Source organism: Epinephelus fuscoguttatus, linkage group LG8 (assembly GCF_011397635.1).
Source record: "Epinephelus fuscoguttatus linkage group LG8, E.fuscoguttatus.final_Chr_v1".
Classification (NCBI taxonomy): domain Eukaryota; kingdom Metazoa; phylum Chordata; class Actinopteri; order Perciformes; family Serranidae; genus Epinephelus; species Epinephelus fuscoguttatus.
The window spans coordinates 12174478-12193722 of NC_064759.1; the positions used below are offsets into that span (position 1 = coordinate 12174478).

At 42.5% G+C, this 19245-nt stretch overlaps 1 protein-coding gene across 4 annotated transcripts; it reads left to right on the forward strand.

Annotated features, from left to right (window-relative positions):
* The first annotated feature begins 202 nt into the window (after positions 1-202).
* Positions 203-18906, forward strand: l3mbtl1b (L3MBTL histone methyl-lysine binding protein 1b). 4 transcript variants are annotated; one of them, XM_049582720.1, is made up of 22 exons: positions 203-309; positions 3045-3179; positions 4207-4402; positions 4516-4729; positions 4821-4950; positions 5155-5206; positions 6568-6662; positions 6793-6897; positions 6998-7133; positions 7216-7307; positions 7501-7652; positions 8755-8858; positions 9191-9276; positions 9363-9473; positions 9558-9672; positions 9925-10024; positions 13241-13435; positions 13574-13675; positions 13768-13832; positions 13917-14089; positions 14382-14444; positions 17557-18906. In XM_049582720.1, exons 2-22 carry the CDS (start codon positions 3069-3071, stop codon positions 17683-17685), a joined length of 2526 nt encoding a protein of 841 aa, XP_049438677.1. In that variant the 5' UTR covers positions 203-309; positions 3045-3068; the 3' UTR covers positions 17686-18906. The 4 variants fall into 4 exon arrangements, with proteins under 4 accessions (XP_049438677.1, XP_049438678.1, XP_049438676.1 ...); XM_049582721.1 differs by having other exon boundaries at positions 233-309; positions 3023-3179; XM_049582719.1 differs by having other exon boundaries at positions 285-3179; positions 8755-8831.
* The last annotated feature ends 339 nt before the right edge of the window (positions 18907-19245 follow it).

The window sequence follows — 19245 nt, forward strand, 5'->3', positions numbered from 1 at the left end:
CTCCTCAACGGTTATGGAAGACACTGCGGTCCCTGCGCTCCATTGAAATACACTCAGTCGTACTTCTTTATGTGAATACTTCTGTGGCTGTTGCGAGCAAACCGTGGATATGAGCACCGGTCCATCGGTAGTGCTCGTTATATCGGTGCCGAACTGAGTTTTTGGGCGTGTTGTGAGAGTAAACAGGCCCGGTATTGACCACCGATAGTAAACTGAACTTTTCCGAGACCCAAAGTTGTCAGGCAGCGCATCTTGCACGCATGCGCATCCTCCTATCCAGCTCTAAATAAGAGTTAAAACAGAAACGAGGTGAGTTCCACATTTTTTTAAACAATACGGGCGTTAATACTCATTTATTGCCGCTAACAGTGGCGAAATTTGAAAAAGCGGCCTTCGTTTCGGTTATTGGCGTTAGTTCACATTATTTCCACTCTGATTTAAAACGGCGAGAATAAATCGTTTTTTTCAAGTTTCTATTGAAGAAATTAATCAAGCAACAATGTTGAAGCTCCTAACAGTGGCGCGGTGTTATTGCGACTGTGTGTGCTGTTGTGCGAAATGTTGACGTTTCGCGAAATGCGTTTTCCTATTGTTATTAACCGGGAAACTTATTTATTACAGATTGTCCTTAGCTGGCTGCATCCAGTCACAATGCTATGGCTAGCCGTCTAGCAACCCCCAGTGCAGTTGAACGGAGCGGAGCTAGCTGGCTGTTAGCTTCGTGTCAGCGCTAGCTAGCAACCTGGGCTGACATTCCGTGACAAGGGGAAAGTGAAGAAAATAAGTCGAGTGGCGGAAAACACAAAGTCAGGAAATTATACAGCAAGCGTTTGCTTTTGTTCGACGCGTAGCGGCTTTGCATGATTTGTTTAAATGGGTAACTTGAGTAATTTACATAGTTTAAACGTGTTGGTGGCCTCTTCCTATGCTCCGCCATTTTGTATAAGACGAATGCTAATCATGGGCGCTCCTACATTCACTTTATTTATGGCTAGAATAAAACTGAGGCATCAAGTGCAAACTCAAACTTAATCAAGATCCATCAGCTCGGGCTGTTGTCTACTTTTCGCATGCTTATGAGCACCATGCAAACAGAAAATATCACCTTAATTCAGTGTTGAACATGCGTCAAGACTAAAACGTTAGATCGAAATATTAGTCGCCTTGAAACGCTTTTAAGTTTGGCCAGTCAGTGCAGAAAACAGTGTTCTCTTTAAAACGGATAACCAAATCACCCTCTCACTTGTTCATAACCAGGCAAACAGCCGGTTTTAGGAGATACTGTTAAAACAAGGAAAAGATGAACTTGTGTGGTTAACTTCAAGTTGAGACATCTTTCCCCATGTTTGTCAATGGTCCTGGTGAAGGTTCACTCTAATGGGGCCGTTTGTGCACGTATTCCCCTGTTAGTTGACCAGCAAAACAATATTATTATTGACTGTTTTGTCTGAAATCGAAGTGCATGGTGTATCCTGCAAGCCAGCACACAGTCGCCATCCAGCGGTGATGTCCGGCAATGCTGTTTACAAGTGCAGGTAGAAACTGCATTTGACGTTTGGGAGCACTTCGTAGGTAAAGCCATGCAGGGGGCTGCTTCGCTGGGATTATCACACACAGTCAGCACAGTAGACGGAGAACAACGCCATAATATGAGACAAAGATGTGGACTGAACCTTCTTTAATCAACCTCTGTTACATTTTGAACATCTGTAATGTTGTTGTGTCAGTTTTCATCATGTGGCAGTGTCTTTGGTATTTGTTTTATACACTGCCTGGCCAAAAAAAAAAGTCGCCACCTGGATTTAACTAAGCAAATAGGTACGAGCCTCCTATTGGATAATTACTGCATGGGCGATTATCTTTCAGCTGGCAACAAGTTATTTAACCCCAACTGGTGCAATGAGTTGCTTCTCATTTCCTAAACAACCATGTCAAAAGACACATCCCGTGGTCGTGGAAAAGATGTTAGTCTGTTTGAGAAGGGTCAAATCATTGGCATGCATCAAGCAGAGAAAACATCTAAGGAGATTGCAGAAACTACTAAAATTGGGTTAAGAACTGTCCAACGCATTATTAAAAACTGGAAGGGTAGTGGGGACCCATCGTCTTCGAGGAAGAAATGTGGCCGGAAAAAAATCCTCAATGATCGTGATCGGCGATCACTTAAACGTTTGGTGAGATCAAATCGAAGAAAAACAACAGTAGAACTCAGGGCTATGTTTAATAGTAAAGTAAGAGCATTTCCACACGCACAATGCGAAGGGAACTCAAGGGATTGGGACTGAACAGCTATGTAGCCTTAAGAAAACCACTAATCAGTGAGGCTAGCCAGAAAAAAAGGCTTCAATTTGCTAGGGAGCATAAAGATTGGACTCTGGAGCAATGGAAGAAGGTCATGTGGTCTGATGAGTCCAGATTTACCCTGTTCCAGAGTGATGGGCACATCAGGGTAAGAAGAGAGGCAGATGAAGTGATGCACCCATCATGCCTAGTGCCTACTGTACAAGCCTGTGGGGGCAGTGTTATGATCTGGGGTTGCTGCAGTTGGTCAGGTCTAGGTTCAGCAACAGTATGTGCTCAAAGAATGAGGTCAGCTGACTACCTGAATATACTGAATGACCAGGTTATTCCATCAATGGATTTTTTGGCACGGGCATATTCCAAGATGACAATGCCAGGATTCATCGGGTTCAAATTGTGAAAGACTGGTTCAGGGAGCATGAGACATCATTTTCACACATGGATTGGCCACCACAGAGTCCAGACCTTAACCCCATTAAGAATCTTTGGGATGTGCTGGAGAAGGCTTTGCGCAGTGGTCAGACTCTACCATCATCAATGCAAGATCTTGGTGAAAAATTAATGCAACACTGGATGGAAATAAATCTTGTGACATTGCAGAAGCTTATCGAAACAATGCCACAGCGAATGCGTGCCGTAATCAAAGCTAAAGGCGGTCCAATGAAATATTAGAGTGTATGACTTTTTTTTTTTTTTTGGTGGTGACTTTTTTTTTGGCCAGGCAGTGTATTTCATCTTTGCAGGTTGGGGATATCAGAGGAGTGGGAATGACCGACACTCCGCCCAGCGATGGCCCCTCCCAGGGAGCTGAGTTTGATATGATGGGTGCTCTGGACTGGAAGGACGGTATTGCCACGCTGCCGGGTAGTGACATCAGGGTATGGGAGATATTTATGTAAATGTTGGTGTAAAAGTCTGTGGTCACACACAGATTTGGAGGAGCATTGTTTCACGTTGTCGCACAGGGTATACCCATGGGTGGATTATGAGACAGTGGGCCCCTAGACACAGACATCCAAAAGGCCCCACCACATCTCCTACTTAGGAACGAGACACACAGACTTTGTGGTGTCTCTTTGTGCCTTGAGGTAATGTGGGGTTTCTTTGAGGCAGCTTTGAGTCTTTTGGAGATTATCTAGTGTCTCTCCAAGACAAATTTAGGTCAGATCTGGTCTTTTTGTTTCTCTATGTATTTATTTTGTCCCTGCCTGTGGTTGTTGTGTGTGTCCTTTTGGTTGTTTTGTGTCTTAATGAGGTAATTTTGTGTTTCTTTGAGGTAATTTTGCATCTGTTTGAGGTTATTTTGTGTCTTTTGGTCATTTTGTGCCTCCTTGTAGTTGTTTTGTGTCTCTGTGATGTAATTTTGTGTCTCCTTTTAGTCACTCTGTGTGTCTTTGAGGTAATTCTATGTCTCTAAGGTAATTATGAGTCTTTTCTTGTTGTTTAGTTTCTCTTTGTATTCATTTTGTGCCTCATTTTGGGATAATTTTGGGTCTCTTTGAGGCAATGTAGTGTTCTTTGGAGCCAGTTATGTGTCTCCTTGTGGTTGGTTTTTGTCCTTATAGTCATTTTGTGTCTCTTTGAGGTCACTTTGTGCCTATTTGAGATAATTTTGTGTCTCCTTGTGGTTGCTTTCTGCCAGTATGTTAAGTGACATTATGCAGGTAAAGGCCAGGGGGGTCCTGACACTTTGGGCTCCTGGGCCTTTGCCTGGTTGCACATTTAGTAATCCATCCATGGGTATATGATATATTTATTCAGTGTGAATATTATTTAGGTTGTCCTCAATGAAGTACCTTCATCAGTAGACACCATGATCAGGATTAGGGCGATGTACCAGCTCAATAATTTCCTGGCAGAAACCCTGATGAACATACCAGTTTCTGCCTTGCTTGTGTTTTACAGTTCCGCATGACAGAGTTTGGGACTCTTGAGATTGTCACAGACCTAGAGGTCAAAGGCCTGAAGACAGAGCCTAAGCCTGAGACCTTGGACCCAGCACAGTCTCACACTCCTACACCTCCACCAGAGGGCCAATCACAGACTGGCACAGCCACAACTCCAGCCACTCAGAGTCAGCCTGGATCGTCTCAAGTTAAAGGTATGACGGCACATGTTGAATCCTCACAATGCTGTTATTGTTAAGCAATGCAGCGTTGACTTTTTGATGCTCTACTTGTCAGTTTCAGACCTTCTTTCTGCTTTGTCCTCCAGCTCCTGGTCCTGTGCTTCTGTCTTTAGAGGAGGGCCCCAGTATGGAGGGCCCAAGTGTGGAGGTTGGTCCCAGTGTTGAAGTTGGCTCCAGCGCAGACATGGGCCCAAATGGGGAGCTGTCACGGTGCCGAGCCTGCGGTAGTCGTGTTGCCCGCGATGCCCTCCTTCAGGGCAAATTCTGTAGCTCGGTGTGTGCCCAGCCCTCCAGCGGCAGGTGAAATCACATGTCCAGTATCGTTAAGCACCTCTGTGTCCTTCAGATCATTTTGCAGTTTCATCTGGAGCCAAATTTTTATCTTCTACAGATCGTCTCCAGGGGAAGCAAGGGAGAGTCAAGCAGCTGAGGGTGAGAGGCTGGGGAAACGTGTGCGCAAAAAGAGGAAGATCTATATGGATTCTGGTGATGAAGAGGAAGACAACCAAGAGGAACCAGAGGTGAGGAGCATACCCTCATACTTCCTTTCCCTTTCTGCAGTTTCTGTAATAAGTGAAGTTTTGCAACAAAGCATTTAATGAAAGTTTTCTATTCTTATAATTTTTCTCCTCATCGTTAAGCCAAGAAACCACACAAGATAGGTGACGGGAATAAAGCTGATTATTCAGATTATTGACACATTTTTTTTATTTCACCTTTTGTAGGAGAAGGCCAAGACCACCAAAGGCAGGAGAGGTGCCAAAATTGCCAAACTGGGTATGTTAGACTGCTGCCACTGTAGAGTGAGGATAAGGATAGAGGTGTTCTCTTGTCTCACAGGGTTTTTAAAGCCCATAACAGACATTAAAGGTCCAGTATGAAGGATTTAGTGGCATCTAGTGGTGAGGTTGCAGAACTCAAACCTCTCTTGTGACCCAAAAGTGTTGGAGAACTACAGTGGCTGACATAAAAACCCAAATGGTCCTTTCTAGAGCCAGTATTTGGTTTATCTGTGGAAGAGGACCCACTCATTATGTAGGTATAAACGGGTCATTCTAAGGTAACAAAAACACAACAATTCTTAGTTTTAGGTGATTACACACTAATGAAAACATAGTTATATATTTTATTTACCATTTCTGCTAATAGATGCCCCTAAATCCTACGCACAAACCTCAAAATGACTGACATGGCCAACTAAAATCAAGGCCTTTAATGGGTATCAAATACAATTCAAGATACATTTTATGTCCCTAAATTCAGTTTTGTAAGTCGTGAAATTGCTGGAGCGAAATGACGTGCTGTTGCCCTAGTGAGAAACCAACTGTCTTACAGATTGTCGTCTCATGTATCAGCTTTTATTTTCAAATCTTCAGTGCGTTTAGTATTGAAACTTCTTAAAATATCTTAACTCTAACTTATGAAGTGTACAGGCACCCTGGAAGTGTGACACAGGACAGGCATGGATGACAGCTTATATTAATTTGATACCGATTTATCGATAGTAAGGTCGTGTTTCCAGGTGTTAGTCATGTTTTTCATTGACATACAGAGTGATAGATTAGAACATTTTTTTCAGGCTGTCTGCAGGTTCTCATTAAATAGTTTTAAATGTGAATTTGTGAGGTCTTAATTTGCCACAAACATTTTATCTGATTTAATTTATCCTTTATTTATGTATGTATTCATTTTGTCAAAATGAGTCAAGCTCTTCTGTGTGAAAGTTCACAATTCTGATGATACAAATCTTTAAACCTACCACTAAATGTGTTACTTTATTCTTGCTCTTATTTGTTGACAAAATGTAGATTAACGCCACTCGCTCTAATAACCGTATTCCTACTTCTGCACACATCTGCACAGGACCACATATGTGTACTACTTACCTTTATACTCACCTGTAGTGCTTGAATAAGACAAAGATGACGTGTCCAAACATTGAGTCTTAAATTAAAATTAAAAGCAAACTGAACTGATCTGAATTAAAAATATTTCATTTTTTTTATTTTTTATTTTTTTATTTAAAAAAAGAAAAGAAAAAAAATTCAAACTTGTATCTGAATGTTTGTCATGAATGTGATGAAGGTTGTCATGCACCAATACAGTACATCATACTTGTGTTTCTGTCCCATTCTCAGTGACAGCACCAGCCAATAAGAAACGAGCGTGGAGCTGGCCTTCTTACTTGGAAGAAGAGAGGGCCATCGCTGTTCCTGTGAAACTATTCAAGGAGGTACATCTTCCCCACATACACATTGGCCAGTTTTAGTGTCGATATATTTAAGTATCACTAGATGGTTTTGCTTTTTTAGTGTCAGATGAACCAAATCATGACCGAGCTGTGATGTACATTTGTCCTGTAGCACCAGTCGTTTCCTCAAAGCAGGAACAGTTTTAAGGTTGGAATGAAGCTGGAGGGGCTGGACCCGTCTCATCCGTCTCTGTTCTGTGTTCTCACGGTCGCAGAGGTGCGTGCGCTTATAGTTGTTTGTAACCTTGGTTTAGCATATGACCACATCCATATTAATCCCTGTTTATTTAACAATTTGACTGTTCATCGCCTCTCAGATCCAAGGCTATAGGATTAGGCTCCACTTCGATGGTTACCCAGAATGCTACGACTTCTGGGCCAACGCCGACTCGTGGGATATAAAACCAGCTGGCTGGTGTGAGAAGAACGGGCATAAGTTATTGTTGCCTAAAGGTAGTCACACACACACACACACACACTTAAAAACATATGAAATATTTTAGAAACAGCTTTACTGAGCAGGTTTGTCTTGTAGGTTGTAAGGATGGAGAGTTTAATTGGAGCATGTATGTGAAGAATTGTAGGGGTCAGCTGGCCCCAAAACACCTTTTCAAGAGCCTCAACACCGTGAGTATGAAGCACACAGTAATATTCCTATTTTTACCTTTATTTAACAGGGAAGGCAACTGAAAGCAAGGACACCCTTATTACAGTACATAGAAAACAATACTAGCACACAAAAATCACAGTATAAATCAACAAGTTATTAAATTGAGGTTTTATGTGAGCTAAACGTGTATGTTTTTGTTTTTTATTCCAGTCTGTGACTCCGTCTGGATTCAGAGCAGGGATGAAGCTGGAGGCAGTGGACAGGAAAAACCCATCGTTGATCTGCGTAGCAACTATTGCTGCTGTCGTCGACAACCGGCTGCTCATTCATTTTGACAACTGGGATGACACGTATGATTATTGGTAAGAGCCTGATTTAAGGGGCACGTCCATCTGTCCTCTGAACATGTTTTTAAAATTGAAACCCCTCCAATCAGAGGCACAAGTAACTAGTAGCTCCTCGTTCTCTAAAAAAAGGATCACCTAAAGAAAAACAACATCACTTTAAGTGTCAGCATCAGACAACCCTTTCTGATTTGAAACTGAAGCTGTTATATCTCCTTCGAAGCCGGCAGACTCTATTGACAGAAACAGTAATTTTACCTCACATTACTTGGAAGTTGCTCATCTACCTGCTGTCTCGATTGTTTAGTTTGTTGGTTATTGTGTGACTTTCCGAACCGAACTAACGTGGTGTCCACAGCAGAGCGTAGGTTTATATGTAGCAGCCACATTGTACATTAACCTTCAACCATATTTAATTTTTCAGATCTGAATACATTAGGAGCACTGCTGGGAACTGTATTGGTGTGCTTTTGCTATGGAGAATGTGGAAATGAACATGAGGTGGATTGGAAATTGGACATAAAGTCTGGAAAAGTTGGACATGCATTACAAGAGTTTATGCACCTGGAACACATTTGAAAAAGTCTAAAATTGTGCTCAAGTCATTGTCATGGTTACTGACATCCAATTCAGCATAAACATACATTAGAATTAATTTATTCTCAGAAAAGGACTTTTAGACAAAATGTAGTTTTATAACTGTGACTCGCTGTCATCTCATGTGCAGCACTGCTAAAACTGGACCATGTAACCACAGGCTTACCGATTTGCTACCAAGATGTCAATGGACTAGTTTTTAAAAGTGTGAAGATGACCCCCAAAAAGTTGAGTGCCAGATAAGAAACTGGCATATCATAACTCTCCAACGAGTCTGGCAAATCACCTGGAAACTCTACGGAAACATCTGTCTTTTAAAGTATTTTTTCTAGCTATTATGGCTAATGTTACTGCGACCTGAATGCTAACAAAGTGGCTCATTGTCACATTATTTTAGGTGCATTAACTGAAAACTGTTGTTTCAAGATAGTGCAAATTGTGTCCTTGTCTCTCATGACAAAAACTGGTATTTGAGACATCCCTTAATGCGTGCTTGTTCACCTAGTAGCTGTTTCTTATCAAGGTGTGACGCTAGCAGTCCATACATCCATCCTGTGGGATACTGCGAAGAGGCTGAGCTAACTCTGACCACTCCAGCTGGTAAGACACAGACCAAGACACACGTGGGTCAGTATAAACTCTTTTAATATACCGTAGGGAATGCAGAATCTAACATTACTAGAGTAAATACTAATCCATATCTAGATTCTGCTGACAAAGCTTATAATGTGATTCTTTGCTTGCCTGATCGATGTATTTTGCTGTAGAAAGTTTACTACATTTATTACATATTTCTGGTGTTAACATTTTTTAAGTAAATATACTGAAGCTAGTTTACATTAATGGTGAAATGCATGTCGCTGTCAGTTCCTGTGGATGTTCAGATTGTCACCAGTGTTTGATCCACAGGTCACGTGTTACATAACTGAATCTTAACGGATCTAATTCCCTCTCCTCAGAATATAAACAACCCAAGAGTTTCTCATGGGAGAAGTATTTGGAAGAGACGGGCACACAGGCTGCTCCTGCTCGCGCTTTTAAACCGGTACAACTCATACACTTAGATTTATAATATGTACAAGCGTAGTCAAGATGTAGTCATGTGATTGTTGGTTTGCCCTGTGTTTGCAGCGACCTCCACATGGCTTCCAGATTGGGATGAAAGTGGAAGCTGTGGATAAGAGGAACCCCATGCTCATCCGTGTTGCAACCATAGCAGACACAGAGGACCACCGACTAAAGGTACAACATGTCTCCTCATCCGGACGTGTTTCACTTGCTCTGAGCTCTGTCTGATTTGCTTCAACCCTCCCTCTTCTCATCTAGATTCATTTTGATGGCTGGAGTTCGGAGTATGACTACTGGGTGGAGACAGACTGCCCTGATCTGCACCCTGTAGGCTGGTGTCAGAAGACTGGACACCCACTACAATATCCCAACGGTGAGACACACTCTTCCTGTCTGTCAGGCCTGATATTCAGAGAGGTCAGTTGAGGTTTCTGAGGAGAAGAATCCAAAATTGTAATTTCAACAGATGAGTCAGCACAGTGTGTTTGCTTTCATTTCACTTCTGGAGGAATCTATAATGAATTAAAAATGGAAATGGTCTTGCAGTTGTTTACTTAGTTTTATGAACATTCCTGTGTGTGTGTGTGTGTGTGTGTGTGTGTGTGTGTGTGTGTGTGTGTTTTAGGCTCCAGTGATTTAGTGACTGCCCCTGGCCAAGGATGTCCTACCCCAGGATGCAACGGGGTTGGCCACATTAGAGGACCTCGCTATGGGACCCACTACACGTTAGTAGCACAAACTCCGTCTCTTTTCTTGTTCTTGTTTCTCTCTTTGCTATGTTTCTCAGTCTTAATGTCGTGTGGCACACATATGATTGTTTTCTAAATCACTTAATCCTCAGTTGAAGCATCAAGAATCCAGTATCATAAATCAAAAATCGGTCGAAATGAGCTTTCGATTTCTATATTCCAAATCAAAAGTAGGATCGGAGCCTCCCCCATAGCGATGGTGTAGCTTACTGGTAGCCTGCAGAAGCACTTTTCCAGACACTGTGGCTACAACCGGAGTCGGGGATGACGGAAAAATAACAGAACAGGAAAACCCTTTTTCTTCCACATTTTACTTTCCCAAAAACAAACACGTGATTATCAGAAAAACTACAGTTTGTCGGCTACACTAGAGAAGTGACAGTGAATCAAGGATGTGATGTCTTTTGCTGCGTTCCATTTACCTTGGAAGTTAGTGGTCGGAGCTGGGAATGATGTCACACCCGAGTTGGCTGCATTCCAGTACAAGAAGTCTGAAAATCATTATTTCACAGTGGGGCTTGCTCTAGCCAGGATAGGAGCGCAAAGCATTACGCTGTATTTTTACACATAGAAACACTATAGTGACATTTCCACAGATAGAAGTTGGACAGTACTGTGTGTGTGACTTATTTACTGAGAGACAATAAGAAAGAAAGAAACAGCTTTCACTACTGTTGATGTGCGGAGAACCCATCTTGGGTTTTGAGGGCGGGTTAGTGAGGTTCTTTCGACTTTCTGAGTCGGAAATCCAACCACAGGGGGCATTCCAGTTGATATTTCTGACTGGGAACTTGGAAACTCTGACTCAGTTTAAACGGAACGTACCATTTTTGCAGGCGAGGAAACTCAAGACGTTGTTGTAAAGAAGCCTTTGGCCATCTCTTGGCTACTCATTTTGTTCTCACTTGACAGTGATAGATAGATAGATAGATAGATAGATAGATAGATAGATAGATAGATAGATGCAACTTTATTGATCCTGAAGGAAATTTAACAGTGAAGCGATTTGCTCGCTTCTCTTTCATTGCTGAGTGCCTTGCATTTCTGCAGGAGCGCCCTGAAAACACCTCGAATTGAAAAAACTTGAGCTCAGAACAGAAAAAGTGCTGGACCAGCTGCGTACTTCCCATGATTCTTCCTCTTTTTGAGGTTCTCATATACCCACACGGACCTAAGTTTCCCTGTGTCCAACAAGAACTGCCTTTCCCCCTCAGAGTGAAAGCAGGTGTCCTCTGTTTGTCCATTTTTATGCTGAAAGATACAGATGTGTGATTTTAACATTACTTACAGCAAAATAACATTTATGCTATGGCTGTTTGGTGGTTATCTTCAAATAAAGAAGGCATCTTCAACAATAAAGGCAGTGCGGTGCGTGTTTTGAAAACCTCAAGACTCGCTCTCTCTGATCAGGACCTTAGTAGGTAGGGCTGGGTGGTATGACAAAATTTTCATATCACGGTTTTAAGAAAAAATCATATCGGTTTCACGGTATTTTGCTCAAGTTCGGCCAACTTGACATGCTGCTGTGTTGTGCTATGGCCTATTCAAGTGCTGGAATTTGTTATTTACCTGACAACACCTGAACACAACACACGCTCCACTCCATTCATTTGGCCTCCACTGACTGCGTACGGAAGCGACACGTAGAGAAGCCAGCGGGGTTGTTTACCGTTTGTTGGGCCGAGAGGCTGCATGTAGGCTGCATGAAATGTTAAAGCATTTTCCACCCAAGTTATTACATATATTTGAGTTATCTACAAGTTTACTGTACTGTTTGTCATCTACTCGCTTTCAAATGTCCGCCACAGACATTTACACAATGTCACGGATAAACATGGGTAAATGCATGAAAAAAATGATCACATATCACCTCTGATAATGGTTTATTCATTTAAAAACACACTGTGCTCATTTAGCACACTATTTCATGTAGTTTTTATCTGCTGGAGGGTCGCGTAGGGGAGCGTAGCGCGACAAAAATAGAAGAGCCGCGTAAAATAGAGAGTTGTCGTGCGACAGATGGGGGTTGTCGAGCCGCTGCAATTGATTAACAGGGAGCGAGCTGCTATGGGACTTGCGCTGCAGATGTGCCGCGCCGCTGACGTGCCCGGTGGAGCCCGGCTGTAACTGTCTCGGACTCGGGACGGGTTGTCTTCGGTCAGGAAAATGCCGTGCTCGAGTGTGCTCATCTGTGTGTGCGCTTTGTGTGTGTGTGTGGGTGTGTGCGCATCGGGGCCAAACTCCGCCGTGCGCTATACAGAGGGCAGAGGAGAATTGTAAACACTGCTCTTTTTGGTGTGAGTTCTTCTGGGTCATCGTGTACAGTTGCTTTGCTTTCAGGACTCTCTCCAGCAGCCATTCTCGCCTCTAAACTTTTCTATGCTCTCACTCTCACCCGCTCAAGCATGCCTGTGGTGTGCAGCGGTGAAATGGGTCCCCGCTGAAACACTTTCCGGACGTTGTTTGGGCTATTCACCAGTATGGCGGTATATGAAAAATTCAAATCATAACGAAAATAAATGCCGGTTTTCGGTGCATACCGGTATACCGCCCAGCCCTATTAGTAGGCGGTTATATCAAACTTGATACCATGTAGCATCTGTGTTTAAAGAAGTCATAAAACAGGGTATAAAACGAATGATATGTTGATCTCTATGAATCAAGACTTGATGGTTTAACAATGGCACAACTGTCAGTGCTGGAAAAAAAATTTAAATGGAAAATTCAAATCAATCGTCGCCCAAAAAAGTCTGATTGAATGGTGCATTTAGAGAATCTTAGGCTTTGGTGTAATACTTCTTAGTATCCCTTCCATCAGTACATTCTAGCCTAAATTCTGGGCAAATTTCTATTTATGAAAACCACACTCTAAATTATTCTGATTTCGTCAGTGTTGCTGTACCACTGTGCTCAAACAGCACATCAGTGTGGGCACTGTGTATGTAATGTGCACAGGAGAAGAAGAAAGAATCTTAATGTTCTTAAATTTCATTTATCCTTGTGTGGGCTGCCTGCAGTGTAAATGTGTTGCTTGTGAGTGTGGGGGGGAGTTTTGAGCCTTTAAGGTGATTTTTAGCTGTTTTCTCTTCCTTTTCGTTGTAACCTGTTACATCGCAGAGCATCAGAAGTGAACATTTTGGCAGTTTTGTTTTAGGCCCGGGTAAAGGTGCCGTGTCTTTTGTGTGTGTGCAGTCAGGTGAGCTGTCCCTACTCGGAGATGAATCTGAACAAGGAGGGCTTGCTGCCAGACCGCCTCAGTGGAGAACGACCCCTCGCCCTCAGTGGACCTCATCCACGTGGCCGACGCCCGGACCCTCACGTGAACACTACGACACAGACCTCCTCGACGCCGGACCAGCCGGACGGAGCGGAAGACTCCCAGAACAGGTTTGTGCATTTAGCTCCACAAAAACAGCACAAACACACTTTAAAAGCCACTTAAACTCCCGAGAGAACTCCTCTCAGTGTTTCACATGCAAGTCCATCCAGTGGTCTGTACCTGAGAGCAGTTATCTGTGTTGCTAGGAAACCGGTGACGGTGGAAGCTGAGCGTGTAGGACGTAATGCTCAGCCTGAGCCAGCAGGTGGAGCCAGTGAGCAGAGCCACAATGGAACAAGGCCTAAACGGTACAGTCATGAAATCATCTCACCAAGCTCTGCCGCATGCAGAAAGTGTTCCCCTGTGTTGGAGAGTGACTCTAACTTCTGTGTTTCTGCAGGACGGCTCCAGTCCCCAAATACCTGAAAATGCACTACGTTAAAGAGGAGATTGGCGACAGTAAAGGTTTGTGTGACTGTGTGTAAAATTAAACACGATAAAGCGTCAAAACCTCACTCCCACTGACTTCTGCCCTCCCTCTGTCCTCAGCCTCTCCAGACGCCATCTCTCTCCAGCAGGCCCTCCACGAGTCTGTGTTTTCCCCCGGCATCTCCGCCTCTCCCCCCCACCGGGTGGCTCTCTGCTGGGACAAACACTGCCAGCTGCTGCCCGAGGTCCTGGGGCTGACTGCCAAGAGAGTGGCCACTTGGAGCGCCGAGGAGGTCAGACATGCTCACACACTCGCACTGCGCCGACACATGAAAAGCAGACATGCTCCTCCTTCACTCATCCGACATGAAGGCGTCTAGTTGTTCTGGGGAAACCGCAACTGTGCATGAATATTCAAGGAGAGCTTTTCTGGTTCTGAGTCGGTGCTCTCTTTCGGCCTGTTGGTTCAGTAAAGGCCTACGAAGCACTTTGATTAGTGGATAAACATGTATTGATTGAAACATCTTGTGTTTGACAGACTGTCTGTAGATTTTTACTTAAAGTTGTTCCTCTTTTTTTAATCAGGTGGCCTCTTTTGTCAAAGGACTCCCAGGATGTAAAGAACATGCTGCTACATTTAAAACTGAGGTAGGTGTTTCATTGCTATTTAGGACCTCAACTTACTGATGAACTCGCCAAGACTTACGATTAAGCTGATGATTACTGTATTTAATGATTGATAGATTATTTTTTAATACTTTATTGATCTTTGCTCAAACATTTTTTTTTTTTAAAAAAAGAGCCAAATATCCTCAAGTTGCTTTTTTTGTCAGTCAGCAAGTCAGTAGTGTTGTGCCATAATGTCTACTAAGCCCCCAGTTTGCATAGAAAATACACTGAACAAAAATTTAAACACAACACGTTGGTTTTTGCTCCTATTTTTTACAAGATTAAGTTAAGGATCTAAGAATTTGTACGCACCCAACAAACGTATTTCTCTCAAAATTTGGTCCCATATTTGTTAAAATCTGTAAGTGAGCACTTTTCCAAGATAATCATCCACCTTACAGGTGTGGCCGATCAAAATGCTGATTAAAACAGCTCCACATATTGGTCACATACTCCAAAGAATCAGCCAGTATCTGGTGTGACACCACTTGCAGTGTACAGGAGCCATCCATGGTGTTAAATGTGTGTAGGTTGCTAATTTGTCCTGTAGGGGTCACTGTATCGTCATGGGTGTCTGCCAATATACAGTGGTGATCAAAATTAGAGAACATTGTGTGAACACTTTTACAAAATAACCAAGGCACTTCAACAAAAAACTTTATTTTGTCGAAAACACAATGATCCAAATTAAAGAACAGCAATGACTGTAGCAGAGAGAAAGATTACAACTAAACTTTCTGAAAGTTACAACAGCCAGCGGTTAGTAGGAAGTGTACAGGCCCTTGCTTTGGATGACATCAGCACATCTGCAGCCACAGGACATCACTACTCTCTCACTCTGCCCAGTGCAAACCAGTTGTTGCATCAGCTGCCCAGGTGGCTGGTTTCAGACAATCCTGCAGGTGAAGACACTGGATGTGGAGGTCCTGAGATAGTGTGGGTACACATGATCTGTAGTTAAGGAGGCCAATATAATGTTCTGCCAAATTCAGGGAAACAACATTGGGGACAGCTTATGGTAGTGAAATGAACATTCAGTGAACATGGATAATCTTGGAAAAGGAGAAGTGCTCACTAACACAGACTTCAACAAATGTGGGAACAAAATTTGAGACATTTATCTATTAAGTGCATTTAAAAAAAGTCTTAGATCTTTAAAACTGTGAAACATGGAAGCAAAAACAAAAGTGCTCTTTTAATTTTTGTTCTGTATATACATGAAAAAATACACAGCTCTTTTTTTGTGTAGTGGATGGATGCCAAAACTTCAAAACAAATACATGAAACATACACACAGGTGGCAGCAATACATTTGCACTGACCTAATTACTTCAGTGTTTATGTATTGGTGCCATGTGTGTGTAGACTGCCTGACATGAAACACACAGAAAAAAGGCCCGACCACAGTGTGAATACTTTTTAGGTGCCTCATTAGTGTGTTTGCTCTGCAGCTCTGCTTAATTCTACACAGTTTCTTGCATTTTCATAACATTTGCATACATTTTCATGATAAGACATTTAGATTTTTGTTTGAGACCTTTGATTCATATCCACAGTTAATGCTGTCAAATGATTTACATGTTGAAAGATATGTAATTCTTAGGAGATATAATGTACAAAATTTAAACCTCATTCAAATATATTAACTGTAAATAATGATCGCATGCACAGTTAGAGTTACACACTAATGTTTATTAAAGCCCAAGGAGTGCAGAAGACTCAGAGCACAGAGCAATCACACACATTTTCATCAGGCAATGCAGTATATTTTTGCTGAGAGTTTAATTAAACTGTTTTATGAAAAGAGGACAGGCACAGTTAGAGACGAGTTGCTGAACAGAGTGGAGCATTTGGCAGCTAAAGAGACACATATTCTCTCAGGAGTTGGTAGAGACAAAACAGAGCTAAAAGAAAAGTGAATATTGGATTTATATTGCTCAAGTGACCAAAAACGTGACTCCAAATGAATAATAACAATGCTCCATAACTGCTGGATGTGTGAATAAGCAACTGTTTGCTAACAAGATGTCTCTGCTGTTTCATGATGGATCAGCTTCAAAGCTTAAAAGAGTCACAATCTGAGTGATGGCCCTGAAACATTAAGCCGACTGAGCGTCTGTCGCCCCAGTTTTTAGCCGTGTGTTCCACTAGTTGGCTCTTGTCGGCTGTTCTTCAGTCGATTCAGCATTTTGAATCAGGGCTCGAGATGGCAGAACCAGTCAGTGAATGAAATTAAGGGGGATTTATACTTGTGCAGCAGACCCTACACTGTTGTGAGCATTTATACTTGTGCGGTTGTGTGTCTGTGTCACTCTGCAGTTACACCTCCAAAACACTAGGCAGCAGCAGAGATGCTGTGAACACACCCAAAACACACTTTAAACGGCTTCACTATAACTCGCAGCGTTCACAGACAAACACTTGTCTTTATCTGGACACATTTTCCCCAAAAATACAACATGCTAAAGTTAGCCTATGGCATTTTGCATTGTATAAATTAGCCGAGCAGCTAGCATACCTTTCCCCTACTCATATGAAGCCAGGGACAACAGCAACATTTAACAAAGGTAACGTTGTGTAGTTACATTTCTGGGGAGGTGCATGTCAGGCTATGGCTATGGTCTTAGGAACGGCATCGATTTGACCCAGAAGTATAAATCCCACATTACTCTGACTGGCTGCTAAACTCACTGCAGAAGAAGAGAAACGAAAGTGAGGAGAGCAAACATATGGCTAAACTTTAAAGGGCGTGAGATCGAAACATGCTATAGTAAGATTGTTTTTTCTTAGCCATTGAGCTCTTTAGCTGAAACAGTTTGTAATTGTGTTATTGTTCACAAGTGCACGATAAATATCATTTGTTCTTTCAACACTAGCGTCTTGTATCTGTCCTGTCAGTTTTCTGGATTTCCTTTTTTTGAATGGCTGTATGCTTCACAGTATGTTCAACTGCAATTTTTTTGGCCAAGACACAGGCGACAGGACAGTCTGTTTTATCACCACTAGTTCTTTGATGTCAGTTTGGTGTTCAAAGTCCTCTAGTCTGTAGACCACAGTGATATGGAGCAAAACATTTTCCTTCTCTTTGTAGCAAATCGATGGCGAGGCCTTTCTGCTGCTCACCCAAGCGGACATTGTCAAGATCCTGTCCATCAAGCTAGGACCCGCCCTGAAGATTTACAACTCCATCCTCATGTTGAAGAACGCAGACGAAGAGTAAGACCGGACTCTCAGGAGGAATCGCTCCCTCTTCACTGGTTTCATCAACACTCAGCTAAAGACATTTTGATAAAATCAGCCAGAACAGTTTTCATGTGTCGAGCTCTGCAACAGTGCAGCTACACGAAACAAGTGGAAGCCATCATCTCTACAAACGTCCATCCCTCCCCCCTCTCCCTCTCCCTCTCCCTCTCCCTCCTCTCTCCATGATGGACAGTACAGATCACCCTGAGGGAGAGTTTTACATGAGGATTCCTTGACTTATATCGTGTTTGTTTACTGAATCATTTAAAAAAAAAAAAAAGAACTACAGGCACCTTCAATGCTTCTTAATATTGTACAGATTATGGATTGGATCTAGTGTCATGATTCTGTTGCGTTTCCTGTTTTATTTGAACTGTAATGGTGCTTGAGCTCAGAGCAGATGGAACAAGAGCGATTGTGCTTTGTTGCATTTTACCAGGCAACAGATACTTTTTTTTTTTTTAAGCTGCAAAATACAATCGTTAGGTGGCGAGAGGTTTTTAAAAATGTGAAACCCAGTGGAGCAGAAGCACTATGTAGTTCAGCCTGTAGATGGTGCGAGTGGGCCGCTCCACAGGCCCGAAGGCAAAGGAGTTTGATTAAATTGGAGTTGGCTGGAGCTTAGATTGAATGGGGGATGGTAAAGACTTTGTGTGTGTGTTTGTGTGTGCAAATGTGACTAAGAGTGTTTGAGAAATGAGGGTGCAATTTCCCACCAGCCTGCGTGTGTTTTCCTTTTCTGGTCAGAGGATTGTTTCGTGACGAGCAGGGCTAAGGGCTAAATGTTAAATCAAGGAAACGTGCAGTCTTTTAAGGTGGAACAAGACAACGAAACAGCTCTGTTCTTCTTTCTCTGCTTTCTCGTTTGGAACGGCACATGGATACGAATGTTAAAAACAACAGCTTTTAGTTGTTTTGTTGATATCTTTGTTTGGTTTAAAATAACCTGTCATTCATAATGTAAATAATATACAGCTACAACAGGACTGTCCTCCCTCCCTCCCTAACAGAGTTTACTCCTGCTTGGTTATGCAAAGGCTTGACATCTGTCCACAGGGAAGGACATTGTGACAGTGGACTGGAAACTACGAGCCTCAATTCATACAAAGATTTTGAGAAAAAAAAAGAGGAAGCGAAACATTGTCAGTGTCTGTGTAAATGCAAACTGCTTTTATTTATGTATTCTAATTTAAAGGGGAATGGTACGCTGTTTTTGGCTCCAAGGCAAGCTGCGGCTGTTTGATGGAAAATGTGTGAATGGGTGAAAATAAATGAGATGCACACTGTCTGCTGTCCTCATTTAACCTCAGTCATCACACACACACACGCACAGATAATGTGTAACTGCGGTCTTTATCTGTACCTGTTTTTATTTATTTATTTACGCAAGTGGAAAACACGTTCACTCAGGAAGTACTTAAAGGAACAGTTCACCCCAAAATATTCTCCCTCCTACTGGCTTTTTATGAATCTAGATTTTTTCTGGCATGAGCTTCCGAGTGTTGGCGATATCGGCCGTAGACATGTCTGCCTTCTC

What these genes read in the sequence shown, in the direction of transcription:
- l3mbtl1b (XM_049582718.1), top strand. Translation starts at nt 2,979, where the DNA reads ATGACTTTTTTTTTTTTTTTGGTGGTGACTTTTTTTTTGGCCAGGCAG. An exon ending in ACAACCAAGAGGAACCAGAG is followed by an intron (nt 4,951 to 5,154) that starts GTGAGGAGCATA and finishes CACCTTTTGTAG; the next exon opens with GAGAAGGCCAAGACCACCAA. An exon ending in AATGGAACAAGGCCTAAACG is followed by an intron (nt 13,676 to 13,767) that starts GTACAGTCATGA and finishes GTGTTTCTGCAG; the next exon opens with GACGGCTCCAGTCCCCAAAT.